The 15,023-nt window shown below is 36.7% G+C and overlaps 2 protein-coding genes across 3 annotated transcripts in view; one reads left to right on the top strand and one right to left on the bottom strand.

Annotated features, from left to right (window-relative positions):
- PIP4P2 (phosphatidylinositol-4,5-bisphosphate 4-phosphatase 2) overlaps positions 1 to 15,023 on the bottom strand; it is a 724,054-nt gene that overhangs the window by 199,914 nt on the left and 509,117 nt on the right. The window lies entirely within an intron of this gene.
- Positions 1 to 15,023, top strand: part of LRRC69 (leucine rich repeat containing 69) — a 137,359-nt gene that overhangs the window by 108,268 nt on the left and 14,068 nt on the right. For both annotated transcript variants that reach the window (XM_050802630.1, XM_050802632.1), the window contains 2 exons: positions 3,246 to 3,347; positions 8,504 to 8,683. In XM_050802630.1, the coding sequence (XP_050658587.1) occupies positions 3,246 to 3,347; positions 8,504 to 8,683 (282 nt within the window). The remainder of the gene's footprint in view (positions 1 to 3,245; positions 3,348 to 8,503; positions 8,684 to 15,023) is intronic.

Genomic DNA, 15,023 nt, shown 5'->3' with positions numbered 1-15,023 from the left:
TGATTCATTTATATACCAGGCCCAATGAGGAGACAAGGAAACATTTGATAGAGGTTGGAGAAGCTTAGAGGGGTGACATTTTAGTTTTGAAGAGATGATCCAGGTGTAGGATGAGTTAAAAGGGTATGGCATGAGTCATAACTGTGAGATAAGACACAGGCCTGTCATGAGATCTCTAAGTACCTCTGAAAGCTTAAAAGGGTAAAGATAGTGCTTATTCGGATATATCATTAGAGAGTCAGCCAAGGAGAGCCAAGTATGACATATGAGGGCTTTGAATTTATCCTATGGACAAAAGAGAACCTTGAAAGGTTTTAAGCAAGGTTGGTTATATGACCAAATTTTCCTTTCAGAAAACCATTTCTTCTGCAAAAGTTTGCACTGAGATGAATTCAAGTACCATTGCAATAACTCACATAAGACAAAGGCCTCCAATGAAGGTGGGGTGGGTAGTGGGTCGGGCCAGGAGTAGGAGAAGATTGTGTGGGGGTGGTGAGGAGGTGGATGGGATGGAAGGTGTAAATAGAGGTTTCCAAGTCTGGAGAAGAAGGCCTTCTTTTTCCTTAAGAAGGTAGAATTGACAGGACATGGTGAGAGACTCAAAGTGGGTGAGGAGAAAAAGGGAAAAGCATAATTTGGGGGGAAACATGAGTTTAGGCTTAGAATTTAGAACTTTAGGTGCCTATGGAACTTCCAGCTGGAGAGGTCCATTGGACAGCCATATATTTGAGACCATTACTCAAGAAGGCAGTTGACACAGACATCTTAGCCTCAAAGTTCCTTGAATCCTTCATTTTAAGGAGCTTCCTCAGCCTTCACTTCAGCAAACCATATCTACAGTCAAATGTAGATCTTGACGTCACCTTCACATGCTCTAAATTTGAAGAATTAAGGTCTGGTAATGGCAATTTGACCACTGATTCCTTCTATGTTCAAGCTATATTGCTTTATATCCATATCTTTTACTTAATGACTCAATGACATGAAGTCACTCAATGAGTCATTAAGTCAAAGTCATTGAGACTTCATGTCTTGCCACATCTTCTTTTCTCCTAGTCCATCAGAGCTGATATTTTTATTCCTTTCTGTAACCAGTCTGGACTGAAAGGAGCAGTCCTGCCCTTTAATATTTAGTACACACAACTTGCTCATTCTTCTACTTTCTGACATACTTATGCTGCAAACTCTTATGTTGGATCTGGGAAGCTGAATGCTAAAGGGAAGCACATAATTGTGCAGACAGGGACCACCACTAATGTGTAGATTATACTGGTTCCCTCAGCACTTCTGTATAATGTATTTATGTGGTTCTGTCCAGGTTCCTTTACTGAAAACTGTGGGACATTTCAAACCTTCACTGCTTTCTTCCTGTCTCCATTCACGCTGATACCCTGCTTCCAAACTCAACTGACATATGATCTTATTCTCTGCTTCAAACAGTTGAAAGGACTATGTCTGATTCCTTCAACCATCCAGTGTCTTCAAACTTATCCAGGGGTTCACTTAAATGCCTTTTCCTCTGGTCACAAAGGACAAGATAATTAAAATATATTAATATTCTAAGATCATTCTGTGTCCTTCACCTGCTCAGTTCTGTTTTACTTATTCCTTCTTTCTCCTCTACATTAATCTCTCTGTATTGGTTTTTTTCTTAGAGGACTTGGAGTTTAGTATAAATTATGGAATGATATCCTTTAGGACAAAAGAGGGAAGAATGGTGGTTATATAGAATGAAGCACAAGGAATAACCCTTCTCATTTCAGCACACTAAGTACTGACTTAGAACTGCCATTGGGTTCAACTCTCTAGGTTGTGCCCTTGAGATGGTTAACATAGGAAACTGAATTAAGAAAGTTAGAATGTCTGTTTTGAGACCAGGACTCAAGGTGATACCAACATAGACTTGAGCTTTGTATTTTATTTAAACATCTGCCTGTGTTGTGTAAACTTTCCTGTACTTTTGAAACCTAATGATGTGATATCCCAGATATTTAAAATCAGTTGTTTTTAATTTGTTGCATGCTTGCTATGTTTCAAATTCTGGGCTCAAATTATGGAAATATCTCTAAATTCCCTATAAATGTTGTGAGATGCAGCGGTGTGGAGCCACCTCACCAAGGCTTGCAAGAGCTAATTTTGCACATCCCTTCCCAAACTCTGTGTTCAGTGAATCAGCTATAGCAGGACGATTTACACTGTGCGGTCAACACTCACTGCAAATTAAGGCTTTTTATTTCTTCATTTCAAGGACTTGGTTTACCAGCATGCTACTTAAGATAGGTCATATGTCCCCATTTTACAGCTGAAATTTAGGTTCAGAGAAATAACTCCCTAAATTAGGTTAACTGTGAAAGCTACATGAGTTTTTGGGAGGCAAGACAAAATATTCTGTAAGAGAATAAGACATTGTCTTGTCTCTTCTTATTCTCTTCTTAATCTTTTCTTTTTCTACTGAAGTTGTAGAGTGCAATTGGATTTAGACTTTCTCCATAGAAGTTTAAATATCCTTGTGAACTGTATATCTTCCATCTTCTGTTTTTGTTTGTTTGTTTTTGTTTTTGTTTTTTTGTGAGACAGAATCTCACTCTGTCGCCCAGGCTAGAGTGCAGTGGCACAATCTCGGCTCAGTGCAACCTCCGCCTCTGGGTTCAAAGGATTCTCCTGCCTCGATTCCCGAGTAGCTGGGATTATGGGCATGCACAACCACACCTGGCTAATTTTTGTATTTTTAGTAGTATTTTCAAGGTCCCTAATAAGTTATAATGTGAACATTTTGATGTTCTTATATTTCTTTTACTTTCCTCATTTAACAAATGGATCATAAGGCAGTCTTTGAGATCTAGAGGTTGGTGTCTGTTAGGATGTTATTTTTTGTTATGCTTGGTTTTCTGATAAATATATTTGCAAAATGTTCCCAGCACTCAATTTATTAATGCTTGTTCTATTGCTAACCAATTCTATAACCCTAAACAAGTTTTCTCAATTGTTCAGGATGGGGATATGACCAGTGACCCCTAAGGTCATGGCCATTCATGACACTATTAAAATTCCTATGCTTCTGATAAGTAGAGTATACCCCAGGGTGCCCCTAAATTACTTTATTTACGACTTAAATCCACATTAGTATTTACTGTGGAGTTTTAGTCCTAAATAAAGTAATTTCAGTTTAATTATATTAAAGATGTAGCTTTAGAGGTAGTTTCATTATTTTGTTGTGCAATAAGGTTTTTATTTTGTTTGAAAAGTTTCAGGATCTAAAGCTGAGGGAATTCTACTGTGAGGGAAACCCACTGTTCCTGAAGCAGCCAGTGATTTCTACACAACGGGAGAACGTCTGGAGTCTACAGGTAAAGGCTTACCTCTTTCACTTAAGTCTTCAAACTAAAGCCACAATTTAAATTTTAAAGCGTTTTCTTTTAAAACATTCTTGCCAAGCCAGCAAATGATTAATGTAATCCCAGTCCATTGGCAATGTGGATCCTATACATAATCTTTTTGACTTGCTTATAGAATCCAGTGAAATCCTAGGTCACTCTGATTCCCAGAGTGACGTAATTCAGATAAATGGAAATATTTTGTAGGATGAATAAAAGAGAGAAATTTATTTTCACTTTAGCTTTTTCAGTGTTATTTAAAGATGTATTGATTTGTTCTTAGTGGAGTCTTTACCTCTTTCCCTCCCTTTTTACTTGTCTCTATCCCTAGTGGATGAATGAATATGATCCAGAAACTATGTTCACTTCAGCAAAACAAGTTAATGGTATTAAAAGAAGGAACAGGAAAGCATATTAGAGGACTCTTTGTAATAGCCAAGTCAGAGAACATAGATCCTTTCACATTTGACTGTGATTCTCCATCATGAATTTAGATTTCTGAGATCCATTTGGATCTGTAGCTAATGTGCAGGATTGTCATTAAGACTTTTAGGATTTGCATGGGATCAACTTTCCTGGCTGCAGGAAACAACCAATCTTGTCCAGTGGCTTACTTTTTCTTAAAATTAAATTATCGTATGAATAATACCTGTTTATTAGAAAAACAATAAAATACAGATGAGCAATGAAGAAAATCAAAATTTCTTATACTGACTTTTAAAAAGTCTCTTATTACAAAAGTAATACAAGCTCCTTTAGAGACATTGAGGGGAAAAAAGCCAATAGAAGTTAATAAAAATACTAAGAAATCAGGCTGGGCACGGTGGCTCACACCTATAATCCCAGCACTTTGGGAGGCTGAGGCGGGTGGATCACCAGGTCAGGAGATCAAGGCATCCTGGCTAACATGGTGAAACCCTGTCTGTACTAAAAATACAGAAAAATTAGCCGGGCACGGTGGCAGGCGCCTGTAGTCCCAGCTAGTCGGGAGGCCGAGGCAGGAGAATGGCGTGAACCCGAGATCGCGCCACTGCACGCCAGCCTCAGCAACAGAGCGAGATTCTGTCTAAAAAAAAAAAAAACAAAAACAAAACAAAACAAAACAAAACTAAGAAATCAAATTAGTACTCTTCTCTATGACATTTATTCTTTTAGAATTTTTTATGCTTTCAGAATATTTTTGTAATTAAAGATAAAGATGAGTTCAAACTCTATACACTATATAGAGTTGTTTTTCCACTCAGTTATTGTGAATAGCTTTCCAATCAGTACAACAAAACAAAATAAAACCAGACCATGACATCTTTTTTGATAAATACATCGTATTCTGTATATGATAATATCATAATATTTTTATTTCCCCACCGTTGGATGTTTAAGTTATTAATAATATTCTGGCCTTTTGGCCTTTATAAACAAAGATACAAGGCTGGGCACAGTGTCTCATGCCTGAAGCCCCAGCACTTTGAGAGCTCATGGCAGGAGGATTGCTTGAGCCCAGGAGTTTGAGACCAGCCTGGCCAACAGAGTGAGACCCCATCTCTACAAAATTTTAAAAACCTTAGCCAGGCATGGCGGTGTGTGCCTGTGGTCTCAACTACTCAGGAGGCTGAGATGAGAGGATCCATTGAGCCCAGTAGGTTGAGTCTGCAATGAGTCGGGTTCCTGCTACTCCACTCCAGCCTGGGCAACAGAGAAAGAGCCTGTCTCCAAAACCCCCCCACAGTCAAAAAGCAACAACAACAAAACGCAAAGTGATAGTGACCATTCTCATAGTAAATTTCTAGTTCCTGTGCATATTATCCCTAAAAATGTAACTGCTGCCCCAAAGAACTGACATCTTGTATAGTTTGATTTACTTTTTTCAGATTCCCTTTCACAGAATATTTTCACAAACAGCATTATTTCCTACTCTTCTGTAACAGAAAAACATCTCATTTGAAATTGAGTTTTAAATGATTTGAGTAACTGTTGTATTTAATATTTTACTCCTTTATAACTTATTTTTTCTCCTTTCATCAGTCATTTTGTATAATAATAGTGGCTAACACTTATTTTATGCTTATTATGGACAAGGTACTGTTCTAAGCACTTACACAGGAATAAACTAATTTAGTCCTCTACTAACCCTAAAAAGATAGGTATCATTATTGACCACTTTTTAATAGATAAAGTAACGGAGATCCAGGGAAGTCAAATAACTTATGTGAGGTCACAGAGCTACTAAATGTTGGAACAATGATGCCAACTTAAGTGGTTGGGTTCCAGAGTCCCAGCTGCAATATTGGTTCAGAAAGGGGATATAGGGAGCTGAGAGAAATAGAGACAGGGTCGTCCTGGGTTGGAGGAGGTTCTGGTTTGTGGAGGAGGCTGAATTAGCAGTTAACCCAATCTGGTAGCTGTCTTACAGAGAGCCTTCGAGGACAAGAACCTTGTCTGTGAGGGCTGTGAATGAGAGAGAAATTGTTCTAATTTTCAGAACTATTGGGTCCAGGAGCACAAACGTTAATTTTTACAATACATCAGTGGAAGTTGGTATTTTTGCCTGTAATATGTAAATGCTTTGGGTAGTTTTAAGAGTATCTCTGGAATTTTTCTCAGAAAAGTGACTTAAATTGATTTGTACTTAAAGTAAGAGTTATTTCTACTGGGCAATTAGTCAATGTTACTGATTAAACTACTTGCTGTGTCAAAGAATTCCAGGAACTATGATATGGGTTATGCCTTGGTAAAGATTTTAAAAACTTTACCTCACCTCAGAGATTTATGAAGTAAAATTTAATGCTAATAACTATATTATAGAAAAATTAGCCAGAATATACTGCATTAGTAGGTGCCAGGCTAAATGGTTTACCATTTTTATGTAATTTAATTCTCTAAACTCTATGTGATAGTATTGGAAAGGATCCCAATTTTACAGATGAGGTATTCAAGATCAGGGAACTTAAGGGTTCACCCAAATGTGATCACACAGCAGATAAGTCATAGAGCCAGAATTTACATCTATGTTTGTATTTGACTCTGACTTTGAATTTTTGCTCTTGATGCTATGTTTTAGTGCTTATTATACACATCATACACCTGATTATACAGTAGTTCCAAAATGCATCACTCCTGAGGATTCATATTTGTTTTTACATTTTATATTTTTCATATTATATAATTTTATGTGTATAATTTAATAACTCAAAAATATGTAGGGAAAAATAGGACATATAAAATTAATTTCATTTGTGATGAATTATAATTAACTTCCAAATATTCTAAGAAAATAGCATATAAGCTATCTAAAAGGAGCAATTTGAGTATTTTGAAATATTTTTATAGACCATTTTGGTCTATAAAAGAAAATTGCATTAAATGCATCTCTAAGAGATGTCCTAAAAGATACCATTGGTCATGCCAATAGTATTTTATTTTATATATACTCATATTTCCAAGTAATAACGTTGTATTTTAATGGTGTATGTTATCCTTCCAAAGTAACACATTGGCAACAAGTAAAAGAAAAATATAAATAATAGGTGATGTAAGAGCGGTCAGATATACTGATTGCAACAAACATGTTTGGGTCCAGAAATCATAAATGGAAAAAGTGATCTATATGAACCTATTTTTAGGTCCTTTGTATTTCAGCAAATGCTTCTATCATCTGCTATTTTCAGTAGTGAATCCTTGTCCATGAGTTTTCTACAGCTTTACAGTAAGACTTGGCCATTGAATTCATGTAACTAAAAGCCTACCTATAAAATCAGTATTTCTTTAAGAATCACAAGCTATGCTCTGCTTAAGTAGTTGGAGAAAGGGTGATAATAAACATCTGATTTAAGCACCCTGGTAATATTAGTGTGAAAGCATGACCTCAGTCATGCAACCACCCAGGAGAATGAGCTTAAGTGGGTAGGAGTTTGTGCTGTTGAAGGATCAGACAAATAAAGAATCCATGCTCAGAGCTGTTTACTGTATAAAGGCAGCTTTCTCGGGTGCTTGTTAATTGGGAGGGATAGGGTAATAGGAAATGGGCACAGCAATTTATAAGATTTTGCTGTTATGTTTTCAGTTTTTAAAGAATTTAATTGGGGTGAATGTGTGAAAGATTATGTGTGTATATATGTATTTTCAAAAATTCCTATCAGAGCTTTATGTGGACTATTTCAGTACTACTGGGAAATCTTTCACTTATGTCAGGAAAAAATGTACCAAATAAATCATCCCCAAACATGATTGAAATTTCAAGCAGTGTTTTTGTAACATTTATACAGAACTTCCATGCTACTGACACAAACTGGAGAAAATTTAATGGATTCAGGCAAATGTTTATTTATTTTCTTTGCTTGGTCAGTGAAGATTTAATTTTATGCACTATGTAATATATTTTTATTAAGATGATAATAGCCCTAGTGAAAGGCAACTTCCATTTTCTTCTTCCCTTTATTATTTAGTATTTTATTACTATTATTGCAAGTCAATTTTCTGAACATATCTAGGTAGATAGGTTTAACTAAGATTAAATTCAGATATTTGGTTCATATAAATCATTGCTTTTTTGATGGCACTATTCAGGTTCTCAATGCAGCAAGGAATTTAGGCCAGTGCTTCTCAAATTTCAATATGCATATAGATTACCTGAGGAACCAGTTAAATTGCAGATTTTGATTCAGTAGGTCTGGAGTGTGTCTGACATTCCGCATATCTAATAAGCTCCCATGTGATGCATTCTGTGAACCACAGTTTAAGTAGTTAGGATTTAGACCTTAGCGAATATGACAAAATTCATTTTTGAATCCAGTCTGAATGTTTGTACAGTCTTTGCTTATTGTAATGAGAGGTGCCAGATTTAAACCTAAACTATGTCTAACTTTATAAAATGTGTAATGCAAATGTATTATGACTTGTAAGAGATGTAGAAATATGACAAGGTAAGAAACTTATTATTCTTATATTGATGAAAACCAAACTTATTTGCAATGCCAGTCATTTACAACACAATTCATTACATACACTGCAGAATCTTAATTTAACAGAATCTAGATAATAAACCATACATTTTATCCAGTGAAGTAGAAATCAATGTAATGTAAAATAGTTTTGAAAACAATCTGCGGAACTGTATTTTTTTTTCAATTTAGGAAATAACATCAAGATTTGTAATGAATCAGCTAGCAGAAAATAACCCTTTCCTAATGGATGGCATAGAACGGTACCCACAAGTCAGGAGCATGATCTCTCAGGGAAAAACATGTGCAATATGTGGGCAGCACTTTATAACCGTATGGCTGGAATGTGTTCGATTTGTTTCTCCACCAAAGGTAAATGATGCTTTTTGTGCGAATATGACCATAATACCTATTCCTACCCTTTTTCTTATCTAAATCAGTCAATACTAACTAGAGTTGTACCTATGATTGGCTTATAGGATAGTATGCTGTAAATTATGGATCGACAAATTTGGATAAGTATCTGTAATAATCATCATCACCCATTCTATTTACATTCATAGATGCCTAAATTTATCAGAATACATGCATTCTAGCAACATCATGAAAGTTGAAAGTTTTTAATTAGTAAATCCCTTTTGTTCATCAATATTAATAATAAAACCAGAACTATATTCTTCTCAGAAGAAGAATTGGTCAATAGTCTGTTGTGGAATTCTTGGTGTAGAAAAGGTGAATGTGCTGGCTAGTTTATATCATGATGGTGTTCTAGAACACTGAATATGCATGAATGTGCACCTGCAACATTATGTCACTCAGGAGTTGTGAATCCCAGGACAGTTCACATAGCCCATAAGGCATGTTCTAGACCAGAGCTCAGCAAACTCCTTTTTCTGTAAGTGGCCAGATAGTAAATATTTTAGGCTTTGTAGACAGTGTGATCTGTATGACTACTACTTGACTCTCCTTTGTAGCATGAATGTAGCTCTAGATAATATGTAAATAAGTGTAGTTGTGTTCTAATAAAACTTTACTTGTGAATTTAAATTTCATATAATGTTAACATGTCATGAAATATTATTTTATTTTGATTTCTTTTTCAACCATTCAAAAATGTGAAAACCTTTCTTAGCTTACAAGTCTTATGAAAACAGGAGGTGGGCCAAATTTGGCCCAGGGACCATAGTTTTCCCACACCTGTTCTAGACTATCCAACATTTGCTTTTAATACCAGAATTCCTTTCTACTCTTGGTGAGTCCTTGGCCTTCCTTGGGCTAGCAGAGTATAATATTGGGGGATAATTTTAAATAAATTAATAAAAACAGCTGCAGTTTCTACCATTCTGAAAATTATCATCTAGTGAAGGAGACAAACAAATAAGTAAACACAAATGTAACATGAATTGTGACTAACATGACATAAAAGAATGGTATATTAGTTTGCTAGGGCTGACATAACAAAGTACTACCAACTAGGTGACTTAAAATAAGAGAAATTTAGGCTGGCTCTGGTGGCTCATGCCTGTAATCCTGGCACTTTGGGAGGCCGAGGGGGGTGGATCACCTGAGGTCAGGAGTTTGAGACCAGCCTGGCCAGTATGGTAAAATCCCATCTCTACTAAACATACAAAAATTAGCTGGGTGTGCTGGTGGGCACCTGAATCCCAGCTTCTCAGTAGACTGAGACAGGAGAATCACTTGAACCTGGGAGGCAGAGGTTGTAATGAACCAGTGTTGTGCCACTGCCCTCCAACCTGGGCAACAGAGCAAGACTCTGTCTAAAAAAAAGAGAAATTTATTAAATTTATTGTCTCACAGTTGTAGAGGCTAGAAGTTTAAAATCAGGTATCATTTAATTTGATCATCTTGGCAGAAACACAATTCAGCCTATAACCAATGGGTTTTACAAGGAAGAGTATCAGGGAAGCCTCTCTTTAAATCTGGGATAAGGGAAGTCCTCACGGAGGAAAGGATATTTTAAATGACACCTAAAGGAAAAGAAGGTCAGGTAGAATTGTGGAAGAGTGTTTCCAGGAAACTGTTCCAGTGGGAACAGTGTGTATTAATGGGAAATCACTTTTTGATTTGAGGAACTGAAAAATGGTTCAGTGTGATTAGAAAGTATTAATCGACTAGGAGTTGAGATAGGCGGAAATTAGATCACAAAATATCATGTAGTTTACATTAGGAATTTGGCTTCTATTCAATGTGTGATGAGACATATTTGAGGAATTTTAAGTAAAAGAGTGGTGCGTCCTAATTTACATTTTGAAAAGATAACATTTGCATAGAGAATGAATTAGAGGGCAAGGAAGTGAGATTAGGCAGTGGGCTATTTGTACTAGACCAGCTGAGAGATAATGATCATAGTGGCAGTGGAGGGAAATTGATGGATTGGAGATGTATCTTGGAGAAAGAAGTGATAAGACTTAGATTTCCAGGCTTTTTTGGCCTACAGAACTGTGTGAAGCAGATTTTTAAAAATTAATTTATTAATTAATTTATTTATTTATTTTTTAACTAAAATAGGAAAGACTAAGGGAGAAGTAGGTTCGTTGGAGAGAGATAGAAGTTCTGTTTTTGCACATGGGTAAGTGTGAGACTCCTGCAAAATTTGGGAGCCTGAGCAACCCAGAAGCCATAGACTCCTATCTAGTCTGTTAGGCATACTGAGAAGTCTAGGACTCATTGTTAGCTGTGAGTGTGTGTGCACGCGGATGGGAAGATTTTGGTAGGGAACTAGATATATGACCTCTAATATCATCTCTATCTCTAAGGAGTTTGATTCTAAGTCCTGTTGTTTGAGTGATTTAGGGTATCATTATACTCCATTAGTCTTTGTGCCAATAAAGGATCTGAGTTGTGAATATGCTTATACCTATCTTTTTTTTTTTGTATCTTTTTTTTTTTTGTTTTTCTGAGACAGAATCTGGCTCTGTCACCCAGCCTAGAGTGGTGGTGATCTTGATTCACTGCAACCTCCATCTCCTGTGTTCAAGCCATACTACTGCCTCGGCCTCTTGAGTAGCTGGGATTACAGGTGGCCACCACCACACCTGTTTTTTTTTTGTTTTTTTGTTTTTTTGTTTTTATAGTAGAGATGGGCTTTTACCATGTTGACCAAGCTTGTCTCGAACTCCTGATCTCAGGTGATCTGCCTGCCTTGGCCTCCCAAAGTGCTGGGATTACAAGCGTAAGCCACTGTGCCCGGCCTCAGTGTATCTTATCACCAACCACTCACAAAATTTACCAAAGAATCTTTTAAAGATTCTACTAGACCTACAAAATCAGAGTTTGTAGCCTTAGGATCCTGAGCATCCACATTTTTATGAAGATTTCTAGTTGATTTTCATGTACAGTCAGGGCTGGGAATCTCTGCTGTCCCTATTTAGGGCTGTCCGAGTACCACAGGGCAATGGCTGTGTCTTACACACCTTAGTAAGCAAGGCCTCCTTGGTTTCTTACACATAACAAAAAGTTGAATATAGAAAAAGTTGAATGAATATTCACTGGTTGAATATATGAATTAATGAATTGTTAGTGACAAAGGTGTAGTATAGCTAATACTGAAAAAAGAAAAGGAGGTGTTGGTGAAGGGGTAAATCCACTGTGGAGTACTGGAAGATGACAAACATCTTAAAATGGCCTCTATGCTGGGGAGAATTCTTACTATGGCTGCCTTCAGGCACACTCTAGAGTTTGCTTTGTTAGTCTGCTTCTTAGACTCTATGCTGAAAGTCTTTCATTTTACTCCGCTGTAAGCTGAACAAAGGCTTCTGCATACAAGTATGCCATGTCCCCAAGAATCTCCAGAGCCTGGATTAGGCCTTTCACCTTTCACAGCCCATAGCTTCCCCAGGGCCAATCTATGAGCGCGTGTAAATGCTGATAATGTATTCTTACTAGCATTGTTAGTTGTTTCGTAAGTTTACATTTCTAACTCCTGGATGAGATCATCACTACTTATGTTGAGAGATACATTATCTTTCTCAAAACTGTAATTGTGAAACTTCCTTTCATGAACTTCACTATATGTGTTGTTCATGATGAGGTTCAACAAGGACAACTTTTTTTCCCACCAACTTTTTAGTTTGAGACATTGGAAAACAACACATAACTTGAATGAATAATACAACGAACATTTGTATACACTTTACCTAGAGTTGCCGATTTTAAATGTTTTTTTCCATTGGCCTTGTCTCTTACTATTTTTTGCCTTTAAGGCTGCATCTTGTCCAAAACAAATTTAAGATTGAAAGAAGCCAAGAATGTAGCCTACCTAGAAAGATTGTATTATTACTTTCTAGGGCAAAAAATAAAAGAACAGATTCTAATTATCAAAAATATGAATGAATAAATGAATGAATGGATAAATAAATCTATCCTTCATACCAAGTAGAGAGCTTTTATCAAGAGTTACAATGAATAATACAATATTTATGGGCCAGAAAATATGTAGGTTATTTTAGCTATACTAACCCATGCTTAGGACATGGAGGCTCACATTACTGGCCTGTTTACTTTCCAAGAAGCAAAGTACAGATTTTACAACAGCCACTTTACGTAGTTCATTTATAATCCTGTAGAATGAAATCCACAAACAGTCATCGGAGTTCACATCACCTGATGTCAGGTATTTACACATCACCTGATGCCAGGTATTCACATCACCTGATGTCAGGTATTTACTCTGAACTAGCTCTGTGGATCCTGATAGACAGCCTGATAGACAGTATCCACAGAGCTAGTCCAGAGTAAAAGATCTAAGTCAGCTATGGTTGTGGTGTGGAGCTACTACGATTTTTCTCACAATGTCCTTTACCAGAGTTTTTGACACTGCCAAGTACTGTAAAATGTTGCATGTGAATTGGGAGACTAAAAGGAAGGCTGGAAGTGTTTTCCTCTTGATCCAGTATGTACAAATTATGTTTGTACTAGACGTATTTATGTGTGGTTAAGACAAAGAAATAAAAGCGGAAGAATCTAATCAGAGAAATCATTCTCAACTCAGTTACATGTATATTGGGCCTTAGTGTAGTGGTTGCCTATAAAAGTTCTCTATGAATAAGAAACAGTGATTTAAGTTGTTCAGTTTTTCAATACCTCAATGCTCTTGCTATGGAAATGTCTTTGTCAAAGTTGAGTTGGTGTTTACATCAGAAAGTTTTGAAGTCTTCATGGCATTTAGCAAAATTTGTAGTAATCGATTTACTTGGTGTTGGTGTCTGTCTCTACCATTGAGTACTAAGCTCAAGGAATTCAAGAACCATTTTGGTTTTGTTCATCATTATAGAGAGAGAGCTTGGGACAATACCTGATAAATATTTTATTTCTACAGGATGATAAATCAGATCTAGATTTGAATACCAGTTCCTCCTTTAATTAGTTTGTCAACATATTACACCTCTATGTATCATAAGAAAAATCTGGCAAAGGTGCTGCTAAGGAGGGCTAATGTTAAGATTTTTAAAAGCCCAGAATCTAGAACTAACCAGGTAGGCAAAAAGAACATTAAAATAGTGGTTGAGCAGGAATTTGAAACTTAAAACCATCTGGACCTTAAATACAAAGAGAAAAGAGAGCTCATCGGTGGGAAAATGAGGATAGAAATGTATGTTGGTCCTCAAGATGGGAGTAAATATGTAATCTTGATCACATATGTAGCTATCTGTGAATCATTCACATTATCATCTGGAATGGATTGTTATATTCAAGAGACATTTAATGAGTACAGCATGTCAGATTACTTGGAAACAGTTTTCAAAACATCCTGCTTTCCACTGGCGATGTTCTGAACACCTTGGACAAGTTGCCATGTTTAATTGTGCTCTGACAGATTCCTCTCAAAACCATCTGATGTGCTGCTACTCTTATTTCATATCTCTCTTTCAGAAACTACAACCTAATACAAGCAACGGCAGCCAGAATTTATTTGGTACTGAGTGTGCGTCTGGTGCTCTGCTAAATATGTCACCTGGAATACCTCAATTAATGTCCAAAATAACTCCATGACACCTATAAGAAATCCCAGGAAATGAGAAATCAAGTAATTTTGCCAATTTCAGAAAGCTTCCAAGTAGAGGATATGGGCAGGGAACTCATACATGTTATTCCTGATCCTTAACCAGAAGATCTAGGCTATGTTTCCTATGCCTTTCCAACCTAGTTATTCCCCATTTACTTCAGCTGAACTTAAGACATTTATGTTAAAGATCCTTTTTCTGTCATCATTTATTTCTCCACTGAAACTTTTAAATTTTTTTCTAACTATGTGTTAGGCTATTTGCCAGGGCTGGGAATACAGAACGCTGACCCATGAGAAACTCACATGTTCCCAGGAGAAGTGGGATAATAAGGACTGGAATCTGACAAGTTAGGTTGATGTCCAGCCCTACCACTTGCCACCTGTGTCCTCTTACTTGCCTCTTCAAGGCTAAGCTTCCTCATCTGTCAAATGGCAATAGTAATAATACCCATCCCACAGAAATGTGGTTAGGGATCATGAGGTAATGCATAAACAGTGCAACGGAGGTAGCATATAGTAGGTGCTTAATAAGTATAATTTTTTATGTGTGGGTGTGTGTGTGTGTGCGCGTGTGTGTTTTGTAAACCAAGGCTTTCAAACAAGAAAGAGAGAATGATTGCATTCTTGTGATAAGTAGATGTGAAGCTGCACAGGATGCTGTGAGAAGAAGGCATCTCCAGTAAATGG

Source organism: Macaca thibetana, chromosome 8 (genome assembly GCF_024542745.1).
Source record: "Macaca thibetana thibetana isolate TM-01 chromosome 8, ASM2454274v1, whole genome shotgun sequence".
Taxonomy (NCBI): Eukaryota; Metazoa; Chordata; class Mammalia; order Primates; family Cercopithecidae; genus Macaca; species Macaca thibetana.
Note: the sequence above shows the minus strand (reverse complement) of the source record. Positions and strands in the feature narration are given on the sequence as shown.